A 27205-nucleotide genomic window follows, 5' to 3' on the forward strand; every position below is an offset into this window, starting at 1 on the left:
GGCAAGTCCCATCTCCCTGAGGATTACACCTCTCCTGGTAATGGTACTCACTCTAGAGCGGTTCAGGCCACTAGGATCTTCCAAGACCGGATCGGCAATTTTGTTGTCTGCACCCACATAGGAGATAAAGGCTTCAGGATCAGAGAGGACTCTGGCAGCAACAGAAGACAGCAATGGGGATTATTGTTTGTACCAGGGAACTGAGCAGACCTTTGCACTGGCAATACATTTCTTAACAAATACAGAGCAGGCTAGAGAGACTAGCTAGTGCTCCACACTGTACATGGGATCCTGATGAAAAGCACGAGAGATGTGTGCACTATCCAAACATCTCCAGTTCTCTTGGGCCATGGGGACCTAAAACCTTTGCACCTCTTATGAAGATAGCCCTGCTGGGAACACTCTTGTGCATGCCCAGCTGCCCAGGGCTGCAGGACACCTCAGCCTTAGTAAGGGGAGCTCAGCCTCCTCGCTTGTCCTGGAGAGCAGCAAAGATATCTTTTATTTCTCATTTTCTGCAAATGCTTTGAACATGCTGGGAAGTATTCCTCTATCACCTTAAACAACTCTTGCCTAGAAATTTTCAACAAACAGCATTTAGGCGCAGTTGGCAGTTTCTGAACTGCAGAAGACCTACTACCACAGTGACTGCCCAGAGCACAGGAGTTCGCGAGACACCCCACCACCCTCATTTGGTTTGTGTACTTCCTTATTGGGCATGACATTACCTCTGCAACACCTCCAGCTCAAAGCTCAGAAAAATGACCCATACCTCTGCATCTCTGGGGAGAGCCATAAGCCAGCAACAGGAGCCATGAGCTCCTCCAGGAAAGCCTTCTGCCGCTCATAGTCCTTGAACTGGTTGCTGATGAGGACAAGGGCCTCCATAAGAGCGCACTTCTCCATCTGTGTCAGAAGTAGCTCATTGGAGAGCAGCTGCTTCACGTGGTTGTACAACATCTCAAAGTTTGGCTAGAAAACACATCCAAGTGGAAGAACGTCACACATCTGTGTGGAGGAGGGCTACTGGGGGAGGCAGAGGTGGCGTGCACTGTACTATGCAGGAAAGCTAGAGGAGCATGTCTAAGTGACTTTTTCTCTACATAGTCATCTTCTCAGTCTCAAGTTTCTCTGAAAGTTCAGTCTAAAAGAATCTCTTTTCTTCCCTACCCTCTATCACCATCCTGCATCCAGCTTACTTCAGTCTCCAGAATGACTGAAATAACCACAGGAAATCTCTCTCTTCCAGGCAGTTATAACCCTTACAGCAGCGTCACACATCAAAATAGTTCTGCTGCTTTTATTTGCCCACAGAAAGTACCTCACTTCTCTGGCTCTCAGGTACCAGACTTAGGACTCTTCCACCTCTTTGCTCACAAGTAGGTTAATAAAGATTCATACAGTTATCACTATCTCCACAGGAATGGTTGAGTTTTTTCCTAGTCACAACCATGTTTTCCTGTAACTTTATATGAGCATTAGTAATCATGCCCTTCAGCAAAGTCATCTGAACATATTTTGGGGCAGCTCTGGGCCCCTGCCTCACCCAGTGAGGATGTCTGGCTAGCTGTGGGAAAGGGAGTGCTGAAGTTCAAGGACCAGTAGAGTGGGACAAAGACAAACCTTTTAGTTCCTAGTAGCTGTTGCAGAATGCAGACTGGAAGCCCTAAATTACCTTAATTAGCATCCCCCAAAACTGTCTCCCATAATCCTAGAGCCACTCCACACAAACACCACTAAAGGAAGTGGTTCAGAGCTACACATACTGCATGCGGGCTGTTTAAGTCAGCAAAACCAAACAAAACACAAGTTCATGGATTTTAGATGTATCTGTTTTTTCTAGCCTCAAGCTAATCCAGAAAACAAATACTCTCCTCTTGCTCCTACAGACTTTCTTTTGTTACCTAACAGAACAGAGATGAGTCACTGCTAGCGTCTTCAGCAAAGGAATCACTTTAGACCACCACAAGTGACAAAATGGAAATTCAGCAAACATTCCCATAAAACGAATCTAGTGCTGCTTGTATCCTCCTCATCATCCCATTTGCATTTAACTCATCACCTTTTCATTTAACTCATCACTTCACAATTCGAATCTTCAGGCAGAAAACTTTCCAGGGGCAGGGGGAAGAAGGGAGGTGCAGGAAATAAAACACTGCCATTTGCGCAGCAGGAATGTTTCTTGGAAGAAAAACAGAGGCTGTAGCCAAGGAAGCCGAAGATCCCACAAAATCCAGCTGAAATTGAGGCAAGACTCTTCATGATAGAGTTGAATTTACATACCAGGACAAGCTGAGGGTAATCCCGACACATCTTTATGATTGAGGAGCATGCATGCCTTCTCACATTCTTCACTGCTCGAGTTCTAGGAGCCTGGACAGACATAACAAACTTCAATGCAACAAAACAAAAGTTCAGACAAATGCAGGGTATCTTCAAGAGACAAATGCATTACATACAGTTTTCTGCACTGTTGAGTACAGATCAAAAAAACATTTCCACAACCCCCATCCCAATCACGCAGCAACCAAATTTCCTCTGGAGCAACAGCCAACCCAAGAAACCCATGTTCGAACAAGTTGTGCTCAAGGAGAGAGGATGCCATGGATCTTACTATTTCAAGATTCCAAGCACTCCCTAAGTAGCTGGCAGCTTTACAGCCATCCTTCACAGCCACATACACCAACCACTGAAAAATACCCACAGCTTCTGAAGGGATTTCACTCTCAGGAAGGCCAACATAGACTTTGGGGCTAAGTGCACTGGCCTTAGACCACACCTGTGGCCTTCTAAGTTTGTGAGCCAAAGCTTATCAGGCTATGTCAACCAAGAACAGATGAGTTCCCAGCCCTTTCCAGAAGCAGGTCTATACTTGAGAAAGCAGAGTCTTTAGACTCAGCATGCTCTCTAACAGAATATAATTTGACCCAACCGTTATAGCTTATTAGTAGAGAATAATTCAGACATACCTTACTTTCTTCTATAACTTCAAAGGTAACTGACGCAAACAGCTGTAAGAAAAGGGAGGAAAAATCCAAAACCTCATGTCATTTGTTAACATCTAGCACTTGCGTGTGTTTTGAGCTCAAGGAATAGAACATAAGACTTTGGTGCACTTTCATTAAAGTCAGTGAAGAACCCTTGACTAAGTTGACAGATGAATCATCAGCACAGCGAGACTGTGAAATAAAACATGGTGTTTACTGGCCAGAGCATGCACTTAATGTTAAGATTTAAGGTTAGGAACTGCAAAATTTGTGTTATTTGACATTGTTTCTTCTTGAACAAGACTCAGTCTCAGTTTTTCCCATCTTTAGGGATGTCCTTCCTGATAATAATGCCAGGAGGATTAACTCCTGCACTTTAGTATGAGGGTCTTGCACCACAAAAAGCCTACCTGATTTCTGCAGGGTCTGCAAGTACCTACCTTAGAAAGTACTTGTGGTAGGTATTCTGGTTGGTAAGTAACAAATGGGAAGAGAGCAGAGACATTGGTGAGCACACAGGACAGGATAAGAGGATCCTTTGTTTCAAAATTAAGGACAAGCTGCAGCAGATCTATGCCATCATTCACTGGGATTTCCTACAGAGGCAGAAAAGTAGAAAGGAAGAAAAAAGGAGCCAACATTCAGTATTTCAGCCTGTAGCACACATCCTACAACTCCTAGAGCTAGGCCATGGAGTTACTGCTATCCTATCAGGTCTCTTGGCTGAACACAGCTGTTCTCAAAGCAGAGAGAAAAGCAGTAGAAACCTCAGTTTAACAGCACGCTATGTGCACTTGCTGAGGGAAAAAGCACAGCAGTATTGCCATTGTTAATAGGGCAGTCTTGAGATGTCAATCTCAAGTTCCCATACTATTGTTTGCACCTCTGAGAACAGCAATTTTCCTCTCTCTCAGTTTGGCTCCCAATTCTTCTTCTGACTCTGTCCAATTGATTCCATGCTTAACCAACTATATCAACCCAATCTAATAAAAAAAAAAAATCAGTCTACATCAGACTGAGGAAAAAAAATGCTTTCCTTCTGATTTGTCTGCTGTTGAACAAAAAGCAGAGGGAAATTGCTTCTGATCTACTCCCTGAGCATGACTTTCTCTCATTTATTTAAAAGTTAAAAACAGAAAAAAAACCCCAACTGATCAGGGGATGATTAAAAAGAATAAACTTTGGGAATGTCCACTTAAGCAGTCCTCTTCTCCTTTAGCAAGACATTATGTTAAAGCATGCCACCTGAGCTATACCTCTGACTTTCACAGCATAGCTTCCAGAACCAAGACATGTCTGACAGAGTAAGCCAGTATGAGTTTGGTTCCACCTAAAGAAGGGTCACTACACCTCATGAGAATGACTCACCAAACAACCTGGGCTTTTCATGGAGGTAACCAGTTACTACAAACTTTTCAAAGACACCATAGCTAAAAAAACCCACTCATGTCCACCCAGAACAAGCCAGGAGAGCAAGCAAGAGCATCTGGTACACATACATCTTTATCCAGGGTTCGAAACATCTGGCTGATGACGCTCTCTGAGAAGAAGGTCATGGCATCCCACTGCACAAAGGATGGAGAGAAGATGGAGCAGAGACCTTCGCCTGTCTTAGCTGAAAGGAAGAAAACACTGGAGCTCTCACCCTGCTCCTCCCCACATGCACGCCACCAGGGTGATAAGCTCCCATGCTGCAACATCTTTGCACTCACAAGTATTTTGGTCACACGGCTCTCCCTGCAGATGCCTGGCAGGGATGCACTGGCAGCAGCTAAGGTAACCCTGTGTGATCTGCCTCATTCACGTGAAGGCTCCTGAGACTCAAGTCTGACCTATACTATACAGAGCAACACCAACAAATCATGGAACGGAAAGGAAAGGAGGGAGATCACATGCCCAGAGTCAGCACTGCAGGCAAGATTTCCCTCTGTGTGACTTTGCAGAGCACCAAGTGGCCTTCCTTCACAGGAGGAAAGCAAGGTGACTTGACAAAGGGATTTGCCAGACAGGAAGAACTTTCCCAGACAAAAAGAATATGTTACTGAGATAGCAAGGCCCAAATAATTGTAGAATTGTATCAGAGGAACAGCTGCATCTGTTCTGTAGAGAGATTGGGCAAGGAGAAGCAACCAGGGACTTTACATTAGCTATTCCATAGGTAGACTGCAAAGGGTTAAATTTGGGGTGGAGTGGGTTTGATTTGATTTTGATTTTAATTTGCAAAGACCGTGAAAGCCTGAAAGCCTAGTGTTGAGTCTTGGCTCCCACTTAAAACAAAAAACAAACAACCCCAAAACACACACGAAACAAAACAAAACAAAACCGAAAGAAAAATGAGGCAACGAAGTTTCTTCTTGGCTTGAATTAAAAACCAAATCCCACATCCCTTTTTTTTTTTTTTCAGGTAACTTACAGTTCATAGGTCCAGTATCAACAGGAGCTGTGAGCTGGTACTTCAGCCATTCACCAGCCATTTGGAAGCCAGTTCGAGGGTCCAGACGACAAGCCATCCTCATCACCTCTCCTTGCTGGGCTCGGAAAGCTGCAGTGAAAAAATCAGACACCATGCAATACGCTGATGCTACAAATGCTCCTTTCCTCAAAGCCCACCTGCAGCTTTGCAGACCTGGGAACATTATGGACTCTTGCTCTGACAATAGCTGTGCAGTAAGCTCAGATATACGGTCAGTAAACCAGGTGTAACAGGATGGGCAATTTTTGGAAGAGATTTAAATGGACTAAAAAATGATGGATTAACATAAAAAAAAGTGCAATTAAAATGCAATATGAGTTCTGAAAACCTATGCTAAACCCAGATTTACTACAGTTAAGCCCCTATTTTTCATGAAAAAAATTCTGCAAACTATACCTGTTTGCTACTTAGAAAGCACCTTGAGATACTGAGATTAAAAAACAGCATTAGATAACTACCACTTTCTTCAGCTAAACACTTTTTCTAGGTTATTTAACACAACCCAGTTCAGATTCTAGGCTGACAAGCTAATGCAAACTCAAAACACCCAAAGAAGTCTTGTTTTCAATTTCAAAGATAAGAAAGACAAAGTACAGAACAGGAATTTCCTTGTCCAAAATATTCAAGTACATGACCACACAGAAGAATCAGCTCTGCTGACTACAGATGCAACTTGCATTGTTTAAAAAAGCTGGTTTTTATCAAGTAATTTTATTTTGTGTTTCAAGTCCGTTTTATTTTCTTACATATGCAATACCTTCAATATTGTTTAACTCCCTAAAATTACTTCAAATTCTGGCTTTATGCATTTAGCTACTGTTTGATTTCCACCCAAATAGATATATTGCCATACATAAAAAATATACTATCTAATAAGCAATAAAAAAATGCATCACTTAAGTCTTCAAACATAAATGTAAGAAGTAAGAATTTAAGTAATTTATTAGGTATATCGTCCCAACCACAAAGTGAGTACCCAACCATACCAACCAGTGAGAAGCAACCCCGGTTTTGGGAAGTAAAATACAAAAAAAAAAAAAAATACCCAGGGTTCCCTGTTTGCTTATTTAAGATCACGATTAAATTTGGCTATTTTCCTTGCTCAGCTCTAGCTATTGGTACTGAACCAGAAGCATGTTAGCAGGACCAAGACAGATTTTCTTTCTGGAATGACATTTTAACTCTTTCATAAGCTGCCTTCCTTTCCTAACCTGAGCTGTTTAATTTCCTCCTCTAGGTGACCAAGAGGCACATTTTCATTGACACTAGGTAGCAAAGGCTACTAGGCCACCTATCTGGCCAGCAAACAAAATAGTATCAAAGAGTAAGTAAAATGAAACACCCGAGCTGACACAGGAAAATCCTAAATTTTACTCCAAGATCCAGAATGAAAGAGTCAAGACACATGGAAGCTGCCAAGCCAACGTGGTAGGCTCTAAGCTCAGCCACCAACAGAAAGTAAGAGGAAAAGCACAGATAACAGCTTCCACACAGGCCAATGGCAACTTACAGTTGAAGAAGGCGTTGAAGTCCTCATCACTGTCAAAATCAAAGCGGGAGTATTCACAACTGGCACTGTCTGTTTTAGAGGGAAAGCCCACCTGGAGAGAGTGAACAAGGTCAGGAAGGAAGAGAAGTCACCCCTCATAGCTAACACCAGCTTCAAGGAGATGAAGACTGAAGGCAAGTGGCAGACAGCAAAATGCTGAGATAGAGCTGTGTGCTCAGCGGCCTGGAGATCATGTCTGTGGCAGACACAATAAAAATGTAGTTTCTCCCCCATGATCCACAGGCCATGTTCACCTAGGCACCTTCTCACACCTATCTGGCCACAGTCCCCACATACCTTTACTAGGTTGGTCATAGATGCACGGAGATACTTGGGAATCATAGCCAGCAACAAGGGGTCGTGAGACAGAACTTCATGCCGAAAGAGGGCTCCCCATGTGATCTGGGTGGAAGACCTCAGAAACTGGGGGAGGAAAAGGGAAAAGAGGGAAACACAAAAGGCTTTCAGTGCTGGAATCTCCACTGCTAGCATTAAGTTTTGCTTTCGTAAGGCAACAGCAAATTACACTTATGATTTACTTGAGTCCAAGGCACCTTCCAGGCTCAACCCAAAATTCCAGAACGCCAAAGATCTCAAGTAAGTAATAGGACTGATTGCAAATTCTGCACTTTCTACTCAGCACCTCTGTGTCAGGCGCTGTTCCTAATGGAGTGGTAATGGAGGAAAAAACACTCTGCCTTCCAGGTCTTCAGCTGAAATGGAGAGCCTGGAAAACAATATTTGGCAGCTCAAGTTCTGCAGTCTTCTATAGGTTAGTTCAACTATGTGTTCACACATTCTTACATAGACATACATGAGACTTTCAGCCCTTTACATACCTGGCTGGGATGGGTTGTGAAGGCTAAAAACGAGTCAAGGTATTTTCCAAAGTTGGCTGGTGTTTCCACATCAGAATCTGAGCCCTAGTAGGAAGACAAACAATTTCAGACAAAATACTAACTGTATGTCATGCTGAGCTCACAGGTGGTATGTCTCTGGGTAAAACAGGAGCACTACATCCAAGGCCACAGACTATAAAGGAGCAGAGAGAAAAACACTGGACAACTGTGATTTTTAATGAAAGCAGTTTAGCCTGAAGAGTAGCAAGTTCTGCTGACCACCCCTGGGGGGCTGGAAACAGCAACACCCTCATTCAATAGAAAAGGGTGACTTCTCAGATACTGGAGTTCCGTTAAAACCAAATTCATGACTGCTGGCGCTGCTGCCACTGAGTCACAATTTTACTCCTACTGGGTCAAGCCCACCCAGCAGTACCCAGGTGGAGCAGTTCTCAACTGCAGAACATCACAAGCAAATACACCCAAATGATTTCACTCCCATTCCTCCAGGTGTTTCCTGCATTTAACATATGGACATCTCTTATCAATAACTTTCTGGGAAGTTTGTCAGGAAAATCCAGTTTTACCCAGAGCCATAAATTCAAGGTTTTGCTGCTCCTCACTAACCAAAACATGACCCGAGGCCCTCAAGATCCCTGTTCTGGAGCTGCACAGCTCAGTGCTGCCTCTCCTGAGTGTAACTGGATGAAAGGACTCAAATCCCCGACTCTTTACTTCATTACTGACTAACAGCTCCCACTGCCTAACAGCAAGGGAAGTCACTGAAAGTAATAACACACCCTTTGTTTGCTGTCCATTATTTTTAGGGATAAATTCTCACGGGTTGGTTTTTTTTTTCCTTTCCCTCCCTGTGAGAATTTACTCTGCTTTATCACTTGCACAGGCTGGCTGCCTCAGTCTCCCCATGAACATCATCTCTCAACATGCCTGCCTTCCTTACTGTAAGAGCACTGTGCTGAAAGGAGGGAGCAGGAATTCTGCAGCCAACATGGCATGCGAAGTATCAGGATGCATCTTTATCTCAACATTGACACAAAGCATTGGGAACATGAACAGCAGGAACAAAACCTGCTTCCTCCTTCATCTTGAGAGAAACTTGGTAGAAGAACAAACAAGCATACTCTTTATTTTTAACAGGGAAAATGAAAAGGCTTCCAACATAGCAGCAACTTCCTGGAGTAGTTTTTCTGTAGCAGTAAAGACAGCAAGAAACTTGACTAACTTTCAATAAAGCGTTAGCATTTTACAGAGGTTATAGGAGATGATTTCTGATGCCAGTAGAGGCTTGGAATCAGTCAAGGTCCCTCCATTCTACATTCCTATGACTTAGCAGGATACAGTTATCCCACTTGTATGCAGAGCCATTTCTGCCCCTACCAAATGCATGGGTAGATCCCTATGTATACCAAATGTGCAGACAGAACCCTGGTCCCACCTTAGATCAGAGGTGCCTCACCTCCAGCCCTAAAAACTAGCCTTGCCAGGATTGCTGCTGGTACAAGTAGAGACTTACTAGCAACGCACACAGCTGGCTGCCCAACGCACACAAAACTTGGCAAAGTCTCTTCAAGAAAACATAGTGCTTCTCCACCAGGCCTTCTCCATCTGCTGTCCTGGGAACGAGGGGAGGGGGAAAAACAGGATCACAGTTACTCACGCTGTAGGTAGCAGGCAAAGTGCTATCTATCTTGTAGATAAAAAGAGGACTAGAGTAATTTGACTTCACTGCAGTGGGATTTTCTTTGCTATTATCAAGAAGCACTGCTTTATTGGCATCTAAAATCTCTGAAATTGCCTCTCTGAAAGAGTCCCTCCTCATCAGTTTCAGGCTAAAAGAGAAAGCTGGGGAAGCTGTGATATTTACACCACTTTGTCCTTCACTTACGGGATTTGAAAAAACTTGCAATTTTTCACGCTTTGCAAAAGAAAATGATGGTTTTCTTCTCTCCTAGCCCAGTCCCAGCTTCCTGCAGTTGGTAAGCAATATCTTCCACAAATCACATCTCTAAAGCCATTTGTATGCAATTTTGTGTGAAATTACAGCAGCAGGATGGTACTCACTGGGCAGCAGAGAGAATGTAGTGCATGGCAACGTCTCCAAACAAGACCATCAGAGGCTTCCGATCCTCCAGCTTACCCTATGTGTAAAATAAACCAAACGCCTCAATTAGAACATAACTATTTATTCCCATCTGCAAGTGAAATTAGGAGATCTCCAGTTGTCCTTCCATCTAGGGAGGGGCTTATAGTCACAAATTATTTCAGTAAAAACTGGCCAAAAAATCTAAGGTATTCCTGATCTCAAGGAATTTCCCCACGCAATCCCACCACAGAAACTTTAAAATGAAAAACTGAACCCACGACATGAACTCTTCTTCACTGAAGACTGGCTAGTTATGTAAAGGCAGCTGATAAACACTCAGCCTTGACACTAAGCTGCTTGTGAACCTATGGGTCAAATCACCTGTTCAGATCCTGCTGTGATTGTTCTTAGCTGCCAGATGACACAGCTGGTGACAGTATTTCCCACTTCACAGTTGTAGGAAGTGGGGGGAAAAAAGTTAATGGAGAGCACCAACTTCAAAACTGCAAGGAGATATGAGCAGAGAAGTTGGAGAGGGTTCCAACAGTGGCTGTATATATTGTGCTGGCATGACATTCATGCTAAATATTATTAGCATACGCAGCCAAATTTGAGTTTTGTTTCTTAAATAGAAGGGCAAAGATACAATCGCTCAGTCTGAAGAATCACTTAGGATAACAGGAAGAAAACAAAGGGGAGCCAGAGGAGCTAAGGAGGAAGCACTCACTTTCCTGCTGACAGCAATCAGAAGACACTCTGCTGCTCCTATCTGGAGCTCAGGTTCATTTAGAAGCAGACACAACATCTCCAAGAGCTTGCAGTTATCTGCTGTGATGTGACTAAGGGCCACCCAGTCAATGTAGCCAGCCAAGGTGTTAAGTGCTGCTATCCCCACGCGGCAGTTTGCCTGGGCCTATGAACAGAGAGGAGACAAGAGGTCAGAGTCAGAGAGAAACACCAATTCCTACCTAAAGCTGTCCACTCCCTGAGAGAACAGTATCAGGAACCGCCCTGAGAGTGAGGTAGTAGCAGAAGGGTCCAAGTGTCCCCACACTAAGGATGTCAGTGAAGGCCTGGGCATTCCTTTACTTGTGCCTCAATTCTCTCTTCTCTGGAAATTTGTATCATGGGTGAACAAACCCATCCATAAGTGGGAATTGCAGGTAACAGACTCCAAAGACTTGGAGAAGCCTGGTTCTAAGTAATCTTGGTCTTAAGAATGACTAATGCACTAACTGCTGCATAGCTCCACTCACCTTTGGCTCCTGAGTCAGATCGGCCTTCTGAAAAAGAAAATAAGAGATGGTAAGTGAGCAGCTACAGCACACACTTCCACCCAGCCACTGCTCGACAGGCTTATTCTCAAGAACACAGGCAGAAGCAGCTTCACAGAACATCTCCCTAGTGCCAGAGGCTGCAACACAGTCTCCTGCTCGGACATTGCTGCAGCCATCATAACCGTCTCCACAGCTCCCTGGCAGGTATGAAAACAGCACTTTGAATTGCAGGTTAAGCCACAATTTCCTTCTCATCCAAAAGATGGCACTCCAGTCAGCAGGCACCAGGGAGACACAAGAAGGAAAGGCATTTTGGTGCTTCCTGGAAGCTTCCAGGGATAAAACTTTTGACCATTCAGAGCATCTTACATCCCAAAAGCCAGACTCTGAAAGATGCTGGTGGCTTTTATGTCTGAAAGGGTAAGTGATTTGTCCACAGTCAGAAAGGCAGCTGGAGAGAGAGCTGGGGCAAGAGCTTACAGCCTGACTCCCAGTTCCAAACACTTAACAGCAGCAATGCACTGCTTGCCCCATCTGTTTGACTAATGCAAACAAGACCCTCAGACACTTAGGTTTGATTTTTTTTTCAGATGCAAAGACACCACAAGCATTTCTTTCTGCTGCAAGGTTTTGGTTTGGAAACTCTGTCCATCAGTGTATTCAGTGCAGTGATTTCAAGTCCTTCTGGTTGTGTCCCAAACATTTAACAACCGAGCCACCATACCAGAACTGCATACTTATAAGCACTGCAGATTATTATAGTCTTGGAGAACTATCCGTCATCTCCCCCGCTCTCAGTGTGCAGACAGGTAACTGAACACCCAACCCTCAGAATTTACCCTGTGCGCAAACATCCCAAAGATCTGCTAACCTGTGGAATGGTGAGGGCTTCTTGTTCCTGGGGTGCTCCAACCTTGCCAATCAGAAAGATTCCACCGTTAGCAGAAGCAGCCACACTTCAGAGCCTCAAGCACTGCAATTCAAACCTTACCTGGAAATGCATTTCAACCAGACTACAAAATGCACCAGGGTGTCCCACCCACCACCATGAACTGCACAGAGAACTGTCTGCTCTACAGGTGGGTTTGTTCAGCCTGTCAGTGCATCGGGAAAATGAACAGAAGTCAGGTAGGAGAGGGTTTTTCATTGCCTCCCAGCTTCACATTTAGTGTAACTCTGGATTTTAATTCACAGGAAAAAAAAGAACAAGAGATACACCTAAGCAACTTATTTCCACATTGCTTTCTCAATTGTGCTTCGCTCTCAAATCCACTTCCTTCTCACAGGAACAGACTGGGGTAGAGACTTGCCTTCACCATCCATCTTGGCTAACCTGCACATCTCTGACTCTAGGTAAGAATTCAGGAAAGAAGTCTCTTTACACAAAAAGTAAGAGTATTCCTCACCACAACTTAACAAAAAAGGGCTTCCTGACCTGAGCTCTCGGAGAAAAGGACCAGAGTGGCCCAGATGCAATGCTGAGACATCAAAAACTTGTGCATTTTGGTGCCTCACCACAAAGACACCACTGCAGCACAAGAGGAGATGCAATCCTGGACAGCATCTCTTTACCACTGCGTGTTACACAAACTAGCCCAAATCTACCTGGTTTCTGCCACAACCACACCTTTGTTTAGCTAAGCTATACACCCCTAGTGTCAGTGGAGCATTCCAACAATATGAATGAGGACCCATCCACTCAAGCCATTTACACTAGCAAATCCAAACTCTCAACACTAACCCTGTCAACCCTGTGTGTTCAGTCTCTCTGATCAGCACCGGCCTCCCAGGCCACAGCAGATCCCTACCTCACAGCAATGGATTTCAGACAGTTTCTGCACTTGCTTCCTCAACACCTTGCAAGTTGTATCCCAACTCCTAAACGCCCCCAGCACTGACTGAACCCAAGGAAAGGAGACTCTTACCATGCGTCTGTACTTGTTGACATTCTGCTGAAGGGTAGTTAGTAGGAAGCTGAAGATCTTCTCCATGTTCTGGGTGAGGGTTTGCTGGATATCTCGTCGACGCTGGGTAGGCAGAGTTTGAAAAGTCACCACATCTTCTGCCAAACGTAGGAGGATGAACATCACCAGCTCCGTCTGAGTTTCCTGATGTCCCAAAATGAAATACAGTCCATCAGCATAGTTCAAATGTTCAAATCTCTAGAGACTAGCTCAGAGATGTAGTGAGAAAGTGAGCATGGATGAAGATACAAGTCACACCCAGGGAAAACAAGACAGGAGGATGGCCCTCTCTCTGCTAAAATAATCTCCTAGAATAACTTCATCTTACAGGGATTTCTGAATCTATCATCAGCCCGTCTCACCTGACCATGAGTGAGTTAGGCTTTCCTCAGGACAATGGAAAACTGAAACCCATCCTATGAGCAAGCAGAAGAGAACAGACAGGTTTGTTTCCTACCCCTTGCTTGGAGAGGGTATCCAGCTCCTTTAGCATGTCAGGCCAGTGCTGAGGCCATTCGCGCTTGATCATCTCCACCACAATGCGAGACAGAACATCCTTAATGTGACTTTCCTCCTCCAGAATACTCTGAGTACCCTATGACAGAACAGGAGCAGAGTTATACAAACCAGCAAACATCAGACACATAATTCTGACCTAGGAAGCACAGCAGTTGCAAATGTTCTAACCTACACAAAATAAAAACAAAAAACCAAACCAAAACACAACATTGGTCAGCTCTTCACCCCAGCTATCCTGGATGACACTCCTACCTTCCCAAGCACCCATAGCTAGAGAACTCTAGGAACGAAAAGGATTTTCCTCAAAAGAAGGTCACTCAGTCATGAGAGCAATCAGAATGACAGAGAAAACACTGCTAAGCTAACGACTTTTGTATTCTTGCAAAGAATAAGAACATTCATATCTACTGAATTTCTCCCAAGAAAAGAAAAAGTACCTTTTATACGTTATAAAAGCCTGCCAACCTCCTGCCATGTGAGGTGACATGGTTATTGACCTGACTACAAGACAGACAAAAGCACTGGAACAACCAGGAATGCACAAAGAGAAAGTAATAAATGCAGAATTGAGTTCAGCTCATCTGTGCTGATTAACTGGAGTCTTTTCTTCCTTTCGCTCCCACTTTCTATCTCCAAATGAGAAAATCCTGTTTCAGAGAACAGCTTGGGGTACTCACATTGGATATGAGGCCCATGACGTTGTTCTTTAGATAAACTTTTTCAAGGCGAGGCATATTGTTCCAGCGGAACCTGTTTGAAAGAGGTTAAAAAAAAGAGAGCGAGAAACAAAAAGGACACCAAGTCAAAACATTTATAAAGATCTCTGACTTGATTGTCAATGAACCATCACTCCTTCACCTAAACTAGAGAGAGACACTGCAGACTCTGCCAGTGCCCAATCCCTTAATGAAAAGGCTGAGTTAAAACTGCAGCTAGCAAACAGGCATACCCCACTAAAGTCAACAGACATGGGAAGCAGAGCAAAAGCACAAAGCATCAGGTCTGTAGAGGGGGCAGAGAGGGGAACCTCACAACTGAACTAATACAAAGCCTCTTTTTTAGGATGAGGCTAATGACAGAGAACGCTGCAGAGCCCTGCTGATAACCCTGCATACTTATTTACACCTTGCGATGACAATGTGTCTTACAGCTTGCTGAATTAACCTTCCCAACCTGGCTCCCCTTCCTCTCCTTCGTTTACAGAGGAGAAAAGGAACAGAGAAGGACAGCAACCGTCCTCTGCTGCAGAACAGACATTCTGTGTCCTGAAAGTGCCTCCCTGAAGCAGGAGGCGCCGGAACCAGCACAGAGCCCACGCTGGTGGCTGCGTGGCAGCGTGCTGGCAGCCCTCCCTGGCGCAGGGGCGCGGGCGGCGGGACGAGCGGCCTTACTTGACCACATGCTCCAGGATCTGCAGGCCGAAGTGCCGGACGATGGCCGTCTGCGTCTTCTCCGCCAGCTTCAGCCCGCAGGGCACGCAGATCGGACACTTCTCCTTGAACTCCTCGCAGAACTGGGAAAGGACCGGGGACAAGCTCACACAGTTAAAACACGGGAACGAGCACGGGGCGGCCGGTAACGGGGCGGCGGAGGGGGGGGACCGCCCCGACTCCTCAGGCAGCACACCGGGGGGGTGGGGGCACCCGACCCCTCAGCGCCGCGCAGGCGCAGCCCTCGCCGCCGTCCCCCGCCTGCTGACAACTCCCAGCGCTCCGGGGGCTGCCCGGGGCCGCTCCAGTGTCCCCCTCCTACCGCCCACTCCGAGCGGGCCCCGAGGCGGCGCAGGACGGGGCACCCGCGTGGCCGGAGCCCGGCGCCTCCCCTGCCCTCCCCAGCCAGGTACCTTGAGCGCCTCCAGGCGGTACCGCTGTGTGGAGGCCGGGTCCATGATCACCGTCACCGCCTTCACCAGCTGCTCGCAGAGGCCGCTCACCTGTTCGGCGGACATGGCAGTGGCGGCGGGCCCGCGCCACCGGCCACCGGCGGGCGAGAGGAGGGGGGGAGGGGGGGGTGTCAGCCAGCACGCGGCGCACGCGCGACACCACAGCGGCTCTGCGCATGTGCCAGGGGAAGGAGCTAGCGGGGAATGCGCATGCGCATGGGTAACTCCGCCCCCTCCAGAACTACAACTCCCGGCGTGCCCCGTGCGGGGGCTTACGGCTCCCGGGAGGAGGGGCGGGGCGACGGCGCTCCACCCCGCCGGGCGGGCGGTCAGTCAGTCGGGCGGGAGGCAGCGGTACCGGTATGTCGCGGGGGCGGGAGCGTGTGGTGGCACTGGTGGATATGGACTGCTTTTTCATGCAGGTGGAGCAACGTCTCGACCCGCAGCTGCGCGGCCGCCCCTGCGCCGTGGTGCAGTACAACGAGTGGCAGGGCGGCGGGTAGGTGCTGCGGCAGCGAGTCGGTCGCGGCCCCCTGCATCCCTCCCCGCGGGCCGCACCCGCCCTGCACCGCCCTCCGTGTCTTGCAGGATCATCGCGGTGAGCTACGAGGCCCGCGCCTTCGGAGTGTCCCGCGGGATGTGGGCGACGGAGGCACGAGCGCTGTGCCCCGAGCTGGCGCTGGCGCGGGTGCCCCAGGCGCGGGGCAAAGCCGACCTCACTCGGTGAGCGGAGCCGGGGGTCGGGCTGGGGCCGGGCCGGGGGCCGCCCTACGGTAAGGGGCGGCGCCTGAGGCCGTGCCTGCCGCCCGGCAGGTACCGGGAGGCCAGCGTGGAGGTGATGCAGGTGCTGTCCCGCTTCGCCGCCATCGAGCGGGCCAGCATCGACGAGGCGTACCTGGACCTGACGGGCAGCGCGCGGGAGCGGCTGCGCGCCCTGCGGGGGCGCCCCCTGGCAGCCGCGCTCTTGCCCACCACCTTCGTGCAGGGGCTGCCCGACGGCACCGGCACCCGGCCCGGTCCTGCCCCTCAGCCCGGCGGGAAGGGTATGCACCGACCCGGTCCCGCGGGGCCTCGGCCCGTTGCAGACCGCGGCGGGGTGGCTCTAACGGCTTTGCTTTGAGGCCGCACAGCGAGAAAGGAGCTCGCTGCTGCTCCCCGCCCCCCCCGCACGCCCCGCCTCTCCTGCTCCATCGGTAACACCCCCTATACATCAGAGGTAGAGGGTGGGCTGCTTTATCTCCCCCGAGGTAAGAGCACGGTAAATGGGATCTGTTTTCCCCAACGAATGGCTTTTAAGGTGCCTCCTCCTTGCTGTTGGCACACAGTTACAGAAGCACATGGCTGTTGCCTGGCTCATGCTACTGGTCCCTTTGCTGGACTCAGCAAAAAAAATGCCCATATTGATCCCTTTTGCGTCTTCTCTCCAGAGGAGCTGCGTGAACGTGGCTTGCAGGAGTGGCTGGCGTCGCTGTCTTTCGATAACCCTGATTGTCCTGACCTGCAGCTGACCATGGGTGCGGTAATTGTGGAAGAAATGAGGGTGGCTGTAGAAACAGCTACTGGATTCAGGTGTTCAGCTGGGATTTCGCACAACAAGGTACTTGTGTAACCCATCAGCCTGATTTCTTCTGAGCAGCAGAGTCGGAATGTGCTGTAGATGCTCTCCTATGCCCTCTTCCAAGTCTCCCATACAAGATGAGCTGAGTAGGGAATGCAGCTGTGTGTGAGCATACCTGCAGGGAAATTATAGGACATCTGGGAAGGGGAGGAGTTTTTTCCCCAGAGACAGGGCCTATGCAGTCAGCACTCAATGTATTGCCTGGATTCCTGGTGTACCCTAATAAGTTAGCTCACTAGGAAGAAAAGGGTTTTAAGTCCACCAGGAGAGTTTTCCTCAGGAAAAAAAAACATGAGCTTAAAGGAGGAAACCTCTACCTTGAGTTTCAGGCAACAGTGGCTGTAGCCAGGGAATGGTTTTTACTGACACAAATTCCCAGCAACTTGGAGGAAGAACACCACCAGTTTGGGGCACCGAGGTGAGTCAGGTTGCTTTTCCTCTTTCTGGTCAGTCAATCTTTACCGTCGCTGGCCATGTGCGCTTTGCGTGATGCTCAGCCAGCTGTTGAGAGCAGCTACAGGAGCACTTCGTGCATGACAGCAGCTGCAGAAACAAACGGACTTTGATGCTGCAGCTATAGAGGGTTTCCTGCTGGGTGAAATGCAGGGTGGTTTACTGAGAGGCCCCGGCACTTGTTTCATTCTTTGCAAAATGTATGGTTTACCTGTATGGTTATGACTTTAAAAATGCAGGCTCTGGCTTAAAAAAAGAAAAAGATAAATGGATAAATGGATGCTTTGGAACTTAAGGAAGATAAGTTTCATCTTAGTCTGCGGCCGAAACAACTGGAGCTATTAGCAGCTGTACATGGGTACTGGAGCCAGTTCTGCACTGGCTCACCTCAAAACTAGAGCAGACTGTGAGGCAGAAATGAGCTAGCTGAGGAGGATCACTGGTGTAGAAATTCCCAGTGGAAGGGACGTTCAATTTGCCTTTTTGCTCTCTTTAATCACAAATAACAGAGAACATCCCTACTATTCCTAGCAGCTTCCCCCAGCTTGCATTTTATATGCCAGTGTTTGTTTGGTTTTTTTTTTTTAAAAGGGAGTAAGGAAATTATTCTGTACTGTGCTGTCCCTGAAGAACTGTATATCTGTACCAGCAAGCACGTTGCAGAGATTACCAAGCCAGCATGTGGCTGTGCAGAGCATGCTACAGTGTTTCCACAGCCAGCTCACCTCTGTAGGTACAAACCTTTTCTGCAAAGAATGAAACAAGTGCCGGGGCCTCTCAGTAAACCACCCTGCATTTCACCCAGCAGGAAACCCTCTATAGCTGCAGCATCAAAGTCGTTTGTTTCTGCAGCTGCTGTCATGCACGAAGTGCTCCTGTAGCTGCTCTCAACAGCTGGCTGAGCATCACGCAAAGCGCACATGGCCAGCGACGGTAAAGATTGACTGACCAGAAAGAGGAAAAGCAACCTGACTCACCTCGGTGCCCCAAACTGGTGGTGTTCTTCCTCCAAGTTGCTGGGAATTTGTGTCAGTAAAAACCATTCCCTGGCTACAGCCACTGTTGCCTGAAACTCAAGGTAGAGGTTTCCTGCTCTCATGTTTTTCCTGAAGAAAACTCTCCTGAGGGACCATTCTTCCTAGTGAGCTAACTCCTCAGTGTACACTGGGAACCCAGCTGATAAATGAGACCAAATAATTGAGCTCTTTGGAAGCACCTGGAGGATAACAAAATGGTTTTATCAAGAACCAGTCATGCCAAACTCATTTTTGTGCCCTCTTTGACAGCATAAGCAGCCTAATGTACAGGGAAAATTGCAGATGTGAGGTGTTAACCTTATGGTTTCTAATGCACCTCACCCTGAGTTGCTTAAGCTGACGATGACACCCTAGCAAAACACAACATGACTGAGGTTATCTGAAGGGCATGCGTCTCTCTGAAGAAAATATTGTTTTCCACAATGATCTTGTTCAGTGAGTTGCACTCAAATTGGGATGTTTAGAGTGGGATCCTGGGGGGATTCTCTCTCTCTGATCTGGTAAGAGTCAATATTTTCACTCAAGCCTATAGAGAGGGAACAGCTGTAGGAACTCAGGTGATGCTAAGCAGATGGGGCTTGGTCTGGGTTGTGAGAATTATGGGAGGTGAAATTAGAGCTGAAAATTCTGGGCTTGGAAAAACCCAGAAACAGTCTGAATTCACCAAGCAGTGATTCTTATGCTCCTCACTGACTGTTTTTGTAGTTTATAGGAAAAAAGCAACCAGCAGGCTTTTGGCTAAGTTGCAATAAGTCACGAAATAGCCTGGAGTTACTGTGGACAAGCAGCAGGATGAGTCAGTAATATAAGTACTCTTGTAGAAATGGCAAACCCTGTTTCAGCATGTGCAGATTAGAGAAGGTGTCAGAAAAAGTAAATTATTTCTCCCCATGAAGTCTCAGTGACTGGTTCAGCTTGCAGCCCTTCACTTTATGAACAGTGTGGGTAAACCTGGAAGAGTCTCCAGTGAAACAAGAAAAACACTAATTGGACATGGAAAATGATGGATTTGAAAAGTTGAAGGAAAGGTATCTAATTTGTCTAGAAAAGAGAATGTACGTAAGCCTGTAAAACAAGATCATAGCTCAATAGGCAGGAAAGAAATTTTGCTTAGTTATAGGATGTGTGGTAAAGTCATGAAAGAGGAAACTATTCGACTTGCTAAAAAAAGCTGCCAAACACCCAGCTAAACATATTTCAAGCTGGTCTGTGTATTCTTGATTCTGTGGTAGATTAGAGCGGGAGTGGAAGCTGTACAGCAGACAGGTGAAAGAAGATCCCTTCCAGGCTAGCAATTCTGTATTTTGCAGATTTCCTTTTGCAGCATTATGCAGAGATTATGCAGCAAATTTCTTGCAGAGAGAAGATTAAAATAGTGACATTGAGAAAAAGCAAGACAAACACAGAAGATAAAGGAGCAAGACATAGTGAGAGAAATAGCCTGGGGAGGATTATGGGGATGCTCTGGAAGTTTTTCATCAGGCAAGCATGCTAGAGCTAAGCCAGCCAGAACAGGTGATAGACCCAGATCTCCTAAGCTACCTGGAGCAGGAGTCCTGCCCTTTGCAGAGCTAGAAGTCTGGAATCAGCAGTGCTTTCAGGGTACCCAGCCAGTGCATGCTAAGTGCCAAGGTGGGTACTACCTGGGAGCAAGCAACAGTGCAACCTGCACATTCTTCCTTGCAGCTTCTTCAAAGGCAGCTCTTAGAGGTGATACAGCACAAGCTGTTAGGTAGAGTCACAATAAAGTCAGCACACAGTTTGTAATAACAGGGTTTCCACCCTCTTCTGTTACAGACACTGGCAAAACTGGCCTGTGGGTTAAACAAGCCCAACCGCCAGACACTTGTATCTTTGCGATTTGTCCCGCAGCTCTTCAGCCAGCTGCCTGTCAGCAATATGTAAGTACTGGGGAGCGGCTTGCTTTTGTGCAGCTTGGGGCTTAGGCCGAGCTGCTCTGTGGCTGGGGCACGTATTCAAAATGCTGGTGCTGTGCTTCCACAATCCAGACTTTTATCAAAAAGGGAGCCCTGTTTGTCTTCATTGTTGTGGTACTTGCTCCTGTTAGTTTCTTGCTGCTGCTTGTGTGAGCAGAATTAAAGTGACTTGGGGGTAGGAAACTGCTCCTGGCCACCTCAACAGAGAGCAATTTGATGCTAATTGATAGCAGCCAGCAAAGGCTTTCAACTCCACAGCTGAATGCTTGTAAGAAATGGAGAGGAAATCCTGCCAGTAATCCCTCACAGCTGTGAGCAACGGTTCAGGAGAAGCTGCAGCCCTGCCAGTTGAAAGGACCACACTCAAAGAGCCCACTAGCATCCTATGAGCAGCCTTTCCCTGGGTAGAGCTGTACTCAGATGACCGCAGGGGTGCACAGGTGTAAGCCAGGAGCAAATGTGGGCAAGGAGGCCATAGCTGTGCTCCCAGAGAGCAGATGTGGTTTGGTTTTGAGCATACACACTCTGCACAAGTACTTTTCCTGGTGTAGGAAAGAGTTACCAGCACCACTGCTCCAAAGGAATGGATCCCTGGTCCTGCCCTCCAGACCTGCGCTGCTGCTCTCTGCCTTCAGTGTCTCACTAGGGATGAAGGGGTTTGTGTGTAGGGAAAGACCCTGTCTGTGTAGGACGAAGCAGGGAGTGTGTGAGGCATTCTGCAGAGCATGGTTTGGGATCACGTTTTGAGGATGGAGCTGAGGGAGAAGCACTGAACCTGGGTGAGCCGAGGAGCAGTTCCCACTTCAACTCCTATGTGTCCTTCTACTACGAGCAGAAGAGCTGTTATGTGCCAAGTGTTCCCTTTTGTCCTGCTAGTTCCTGACTGCTTCTAGCTGTCCTGATCTAGGGACAGTTGCTGCAAGGAGGCTTGGCATAGTCTCCACATGATGCTTCATTTGTGTGTTCTCTTTTTTTCTGTCGTAGCCGTAACCTAGGAGGCAAGCTTGGCACTGCCATCACAGAGATCCTGGGAGTAGAGTACATTGGAGAACTGACACATTTCAGTGAGACAGAGCTCCAGACTCACTTTGGAGAGAAAACTGGGTAATGATAAACTACTCACCACAACTTGGCTCTTGGCAGGAACTTAGACTTCCTTTCAATCACAGGTTGTTCTGCTGTGATTAGGAAGATTGGAAGGTAAAACTTCAGTGACATTTTTGAGATGTATTGGTCTGGCAGGCCCACAAACAGGTTTCCAGTCTTGCCTGCTCCCAGGCACCCTTCCCAGGATAATGTTTTGGCTGTCAGCCAGCTCCTTTGCCTTCCTCTACGTGGGGCCAAGCTGTGGAAAGGCTCCCTGCAGGCTGGGAAGCAGGCAGGCTTGACAGCCACATTACAGAGGACAAGGCTGGACTAGAGCCTGAAACACTACTTCTGGGCCAAGAGCAGCGGTTGGGATGCCCTGCAGACTGATGAATTGTTGCCGCTTCAGGAGAAGAGGTGGAGGAGTTGCGCTGACAGGCGGTTGTGACCTGAAGGAAACCTGCCTGTTCTGCAGCTGCAACTGCGGAGCTGGGGATGAGAGGCAGAGTCAGCTTGCACAGAGCTGAAAGCATGGCTCAGCAGAAGTCTGACTTGCTGCCCAGTGATGTTTAGGTGTCTGTGGCTGCCTTCGCCTCAAGCTTCCTCTGTGGCTTTCAGGTCCTGGCTCTATGACTTGTGCAGAGGAATTGAAGATGAACCTGTCAAAAACCGGTACCTGCCCCAGTCCATTGGCTGCAGCAAGAACTTCCCTGGGAAGACAGCCCTGGCCACGCAGAAGGAGGTAGGACGAGCCTACATCTAACATGAAGGCTTGGCCTTTGCACTGGAGAAGATGAGAACACTAAAAGCTGAAACTGGTTTGCAAAACTGCTGCTTTTCTGTGTCACGGTGCCCTGAAACTGAGCCAAAAGAGTCAGTGGGAAGCGGTGGTTTGGGCCCCAGAAGTTATGGAACTCCCCATTTGACAGAAATGCAATGATGAACTCCTGCACAGAGGGGTCCAACCTTGTAATTTCCACAAGCAAAACTGTGGGCCTGTGATTTTCAAAAGATATTCACAGTGCCAGGCTTCAAGGGCTTGGTTGCTAAAAAGAAGGTAACTAGCCCAAAGAACGAGGGAGGATGCACCTTACCTGTTAGCTGGGAAGAGGTTCCCACAGAGCTGTAGGGAGATGCAAAGGGAGATCCCGGGCAGGCGACCCAGATTACTTGGCAAAGTCTAGTAGTAATGCTTCAGGACTGGTATGGTATCTACAATGCTTTGCCTCTGGTGTTGAATCCTCACCTGGACCATTTCTCCAGGAGTACTCCAGATATGGGGCCTCACGATGGTCTGTGTCCATTCCAGTCTCATCCCCCTCCAGTATTCCCCGGTGTGCGGAGCATTGCTCTGGGCTGGTGGCAGTGCTGTGAGCAGAGGCCCAACCTGTCTGTTACCTGTCTGTTGTCCAGGTGCAACACTGGCTCCTGCAGCTGGCTTTGGAGCTGGAATCCAGACTGATCAAGGACAGGAGCCAGGTAAGGAAGGGAGGTGTGGCGATAGTGTTCTCCCTGCTGGCCTTCAGGAAGCTACTCAGCGTGTTTGCACCATGAACTGTTTGCAGGAGGCTGAGAATGGTGTGTGGTGGGGGAGGAAATCTGCTTGCCCTCAGATGTGTGCCTGTGTGCTGAGATACCCCAAGCAGAGAGGTGTGCAGGAGCCCAGCCAGGAAGGATGGTTTTGCACCAGAACACTGTAGGGCTAAGGACAGTTCTTGTCCCGTGCTTTAGGATGCAGGGACCTAAAAGCCACTGTACCTTCATTCTGCTGCACTGCTGCTCCCTTGCAAGCCCTTGGCTGACAAAGCTCTGCCTGAGCTGTGGGCTGTGAGAGGAAGCGATACGTTCAAATCCGGATGGTAGACTGCAAGCCAGGGTGAGATTAATCTGCTAGTTTCGTTGCTGCAAGGGGGGGCAAGAAAAGGTGCGCAGATGCCTTTGAAGGAGAACAAGGACTAACTGCTTCCTGTACTGTGTGGCACAGCTGTACAAACACTTGCTGTCCTGTATCTCCTTGCTTAGAGATCAGGCCAGGCAGGACAAGCTGCCATCTGTCACACAGCGTCATCATCGGGAGGTGGTAGAGGGTAGTACAGGGCTCTGGGCAGTGATAGGGTCTCCTTGGCCTTTCCTGCTCTTGCCTGCAGGTGTCGCTTGAAACACAGCTACCTCTTCTCTCTGCAGAACCACCGAGTAGCCAAGCAGCTGATGGTGGTCATACGCATGCAGGGAGACACCCGGGTGTCGCGCTTTTGTGCTCTGTCCCGCTATGATGCCCAGAAGATGTGCAACGATGCCTTTGCCCTGATCCAAAACTGCAACATGGCTGGCGCTCACCAGGCGGCCTGGTGAGTGTGGGAGAAAGTGGTTCATGTCCCTGTCAGGGGTGGTTCTGCTGTGGGAGGTACAGGATGAGCCAGGGACCTGACAGAAAGGAAGCAGAGTGTTATGCTGGCTGGTAGGAAAAGTGATCCCCAGCACACACAGAGCAGAGTGCAGCGATCTCCACTTGCTAGCAGTAGGACAGCTGTGAGAGCCTGGTGAGACACTTCTGACTTCTGTACTTGGAGCTGATGGTTGCTACTGGCAGTGAGGTGTCCATCTGGAGTGAGGCAGTCCTTGCCCTGCTAGGCTGGAGAAGCTAGTGAGGCCTTCTCTTCTCCCCTAAGGACAAAAGTGCTTGGGAGGAGGCCATTAGGGCAGGAAGGAAAACTAAGGAGCACAGCTCCCATATTCAATGTTACTTGGGCTGAGTTAAGGCAAGAAGGTCCTGTTTTTAGGCTCTGACAAGGCTGCTGCTCCCTTAAGGCCCTCTCACCTTGCCTGGGAGACTCACAGCAGCTCTGGCCTGTGGTGGACTGACCAGACTGGCAGCCAGCTGCCCCTACTCCAGTGCTCTTTCCTTTGGGAAACGCTGTTCTGGGAAGAGGCATTCTGCTCTGCCCAACACAGCTTGCTATGTCTGTGAGACTCGGTTCTGCAGGTAGCAATACTAACGTTTTGTCAGAGGAAACATCTCTCCCACCCCTTGCCAGATACCCACACTGCAGTTCCCCCGTCCACTGCCTGTGAACAGTTTACATTGCTTAAAGGCTTACTTCAGAAGACTTCTTGCTTCCCAAGCTGATGTGTGAGCTGATATTGGTCTGTCCTTTGCAGGTCTCCACCGCTCATATCAGTGCTTCTCTCGGCAAACAAGTTTTCAGAGCCTGCCACGCTCCTCTCCGCAGGCATCACTGCCTTCCTGACGAGTGATACCCAGCCTGATGGCACTGCCACCGCCATCCAAAATGCCACGTCTTCTGGGAGGCCCAGGGTCAAATTCTTCAGGAGCCCAAGCAAAGAGCTTAGGCAGAAGCCAGCTAATGCTATCGAGTCATTCTTCCAAAAGGTGGCAGAAAGGCAGCAGTCACAGACGGTGGCAGCAAACAGCCTGCCTGCTGCTAGCACTGCAGTCTCACCTGTGCCCAGCTCCCCAGAGCACCAAGAGAGAGACTGTGTTGGACTTGGCTCTGTGCAGCGTGACCTGGGATCCCCTGTGAAGCAGAGTCTCAGAGGTGGGAGTCCTGCTTCTCCTTACAAGAGTCTTCCCTGTGAGAAGTTGCTGTCTGATGCTACGCAAACACCCTCAACTCCACCCAGCTCCAGGACCCTTCTGAAGTTAGAGCCATCTATGGAAGGAAATGAACAGAATTTGCCACCCTCTCCTGAGTTCACCCCACTCCCTCCTGCCTCGCCGGGGGACAAGCAGCGTTGTGAGAAGTGCGGCCAGCTCGTGCTGGTGTGGGAGTTCCCAGAGCACATGGACTACCACTTTGCTCTGGAGCTACAAAGCTCCTTCCTGGAGCCCAGCGCTCCAACGGCTCCAGCAGCAGCTCCCAGCCCAAAGGCTGCAGCTTCCAGGTCTCCTACCAAGGCAAAGAATAAACCCAAAACGCCAGCAGGATCTAGTGCAAAACGACCCAGAGAAGGTGTGACAAGAACTTTAGATTTCTTCTTTAAGCGCTTACCTCCTTAACTCCCAGCCATGCTGGGAGCTTTTAGATTAAAAATATTGATTAAGAATCAGTGTTTTTAAATACAGTTAAAAGTTTTTATACAGCCTATCATGTTTTAATGCAGAAAAGTCTAATAAATTATCTCTATCCCAAGTCTAACAGGAACTGGAACTGATGAATTCTGTATAATGCTGGACATACCCAGTTTAGCTGCTGCCAGTTAGCTTGGTGCTACCAGAAGCTGCATCGTACCCTCAGCTGCATCCCTTGCCCTGAGTATTTCCGTAGCATCACTGCTCAGTAATTCTGTTCCTACAGCTTTCCGCTCCTACTGTAAAAGCAGACAATATAAGCACAGTAGCTTTTCTCAGGGAATCTCCAGCCAAGCCTAGGCTTGAGCCCCTATCCAGTCACTTAGTATGAAGCCTTCACCTCATGGTGGTTCTCCTCTGGCTGCAGTTGTAGGCCTTGCCCTTGCTCTATAACATATATATGGTTCCTTCTCTCCTCTGCACCTGGAAGACACTGATTTTTACACCCCCCATCATGATTTTTGTTACAGATGATTTGGCAGTTCCCTCTGTGTAGCAGTCCATTGTGTGATGCTTATCACCAGCTGTGGAGCACACAAGAAGGACTGTTCCTGACAAACAAAAATTGAGGAAGCTGGAACTGCACAGGCATACTTTTTCTTGGCCTTTTTGAAATCTCAGCACCAGTTCCTGATAATTGCTATTGACATATAAACTGCCAGAGTCCTCATGGAAGGGATGGGAAACAAGCCCAAATCACACAGCCCTCTCTGAAAGCTGGAAAGAGTGTAGAAACCACAGAAAGAGTATAACCACATTTTTCCTCCTTCCTAGTCCCAGACTCTGGGTGATACTACATGCATCTTGATGACACATATCTGTTTTGATTGTGCTCTGCTGACTGAATGACTTGCTCTCTGGGCCATGGTTCACATCAGAGTGGCTTCCCCAGCACGCCACAAATTACAAAAGCCAACAAAGTGGAGTATTGTGACAGGCCAAGGGGTAATGGTTTTGAACTAAAAGAGGGTAGATTTAGACTGGATATAAGGAAGAAATTTTTTTACAATGAGGGTGGTGAAACACAAACAGGTTGCCCAGAGATGTGGTAGATGCCCCATCCCTGGAGACATTCAAGGTCATGTTGGACAGGGCTCTGAGCAACCTGATCTTCTTGAGGATGTCCCTGCTCACTGCAAGAGCATTGGACTAGATGACCTCTAAAGGGCCCTTCCAACCCAAACTATTTTATGATTCTGTGATCATGAAGGGGACATGTGGGCACTGAGAGGGGGCGAGACTGGCTCCAGGCAAAAGATGTGCTTGCCCTCAGCTGCCCATCCAGGCTCAGCTCAGTGCTATACTGCTAGCTGCCTGGAGCTGGCTGGCCTCTGAGGAGTGCTGCTGCCAATAATTTAGCAGCTCTTAGGGCAGGAGGAAGAAATGTGCC

At 48.1% G+C, this 27205-nt stretch overlaps 2 protein-coding genes across 5 annotated transcripts in view; one reads left to right on the forward strand and one right to left on the reverse strand.

The window, feature by feature from the left end:
• Positions 1 to 15728, reverse strand: part of XPO5 (exportin 5) — a 30369-nt gene extending 14641 nt beyond the window's left edge. The window contains exons 1-20 of one of the 2 annotated variants that reach the window (XM_064445932.1): positions 15556 to 15728; positions 15104 to 15225; positions 14390 to 14462; positions 13651 to 13788; positions 13155 to 13337; positions 12101 to 12142; positions 11209 to 11235; positions 10680 to 10865; positions 9931 to 10007; positions 9383 to 9482; positions 7849 to 7932; positions 7307 to 7432; positions 6971 to 7061; positions 5401 to 5529; positions 4487 to 4602; positions 3428 to 3583; positions 2970 to 3011; positions 2284 to 2373; positions 773 to 972; positions 52 to 151 (exon numbers count right to left, since the gene is read on the reverse strand). In XM_064445932.1, the coding sequence (XP_064302002.1) occupies positions 52 to 151; positions 773 to 972; positions 2284 to 2373; positions 2970 to 3011; positions 3428 to 3583; positions 4487 to 4602; positions 5401 to 5529; positions 6971 to 7061; positions 7307 to 7432; positions 7849 to 7932; positions 9383 to 9482; positions 9931 to 10007; positions 10680 to 10865; positions 11209 to 11235; positions 12101 to 12142; positions 13155 to 13337; positions 13651 to 13788; positions 14390 to 14462; positions 15104 to 15225; positions 15556 to 15660 (2187 nt within the window). In that variant the 5' untranslated portion in view covers positions 15661 to 15728. Of the gene's footprint in view, positions 1 to 51; positions 152 to 772; positions 973 to 2283; positions 2392 to 2969; positions 3012 to 3427; positions 3584 to 4486; positions 4603 to 5400; positions 5530 to 6970; positions 7062 to 7306; positions 7433 to 7848; positions 7933 to 9382; positions 9483 to 9930; positions 10008 to 10679; positions 10866 to 11208; positions 11236 to 12100; positions 12143 to 13154; positions 13338 to 13650; positions 13789 to 14389; positions 14463 to 15103; positions 15226 to 15555 lie in introns of both variants that reach the window. The other variant, XM_064445931.1, reaches the window with a different exon arrangement.
• Positions 15400 to 25882, forward strand: POLH (DNA polymerase eta). 3 transcript variants are annotated; one of them, XM_064445936.1, is made up of 11 exons: positions 15400 to 15551; positions 16017 to 16093; positions 16183 to 16317; positions 16408 to 16637; positions 17022 to 17191; positions 20500 to 20603; positions 21624 to 21743; positions 22344 to 22467; positions 23139 to 23204; positions 23910 to 24073; positions 24885 to 25882. In XM_064445936.1, the coding sequence occupies exons 3-11, from the start codon at positions 16232 to 16234 to the stop codon at positions 25741 to 25743; spliced, it is 1923 nt and encodes a 640-aa protein (XP_064302006.1). In that variant the 5' UTR covers positions 15400 to 15551; positions 16017 to 16093; positions 16183 to 16231; the 3' UTR covers positions 25744 to 25882. The 3 variants fall into 3 exon arrangements, with proteins under 3 accessions (XP_064302006.1, XP_064302003.1, XP_064302005.1); XM_064445935.1 differs by lacking the exon at positions 15400 to 15551 and adding an exon at positions 15931 to 15954; XM_064445933.1 differs by lacking the exon at positions 15400 to 15551 and having other exon boundaries at positions 15926 to 16093.
• Positions 25883 to 27205: the final 1323 nt, after the last annotated feature.

The sequence above is a fragment of the Phalacrocorax carbo genome, chromosome 3 (genome assembly GCF_963921805.1).
Source record: "Phalacrocorax carbo chromosome 3, bPhaCar2.1, whole genome shotgun sequence".
NCBI lineage: Eukaryota > Metazoa > Chordata > Aves > Suliformes > Phalacrocoracidae > Phalacrocorax > Phalacrocorax carbo.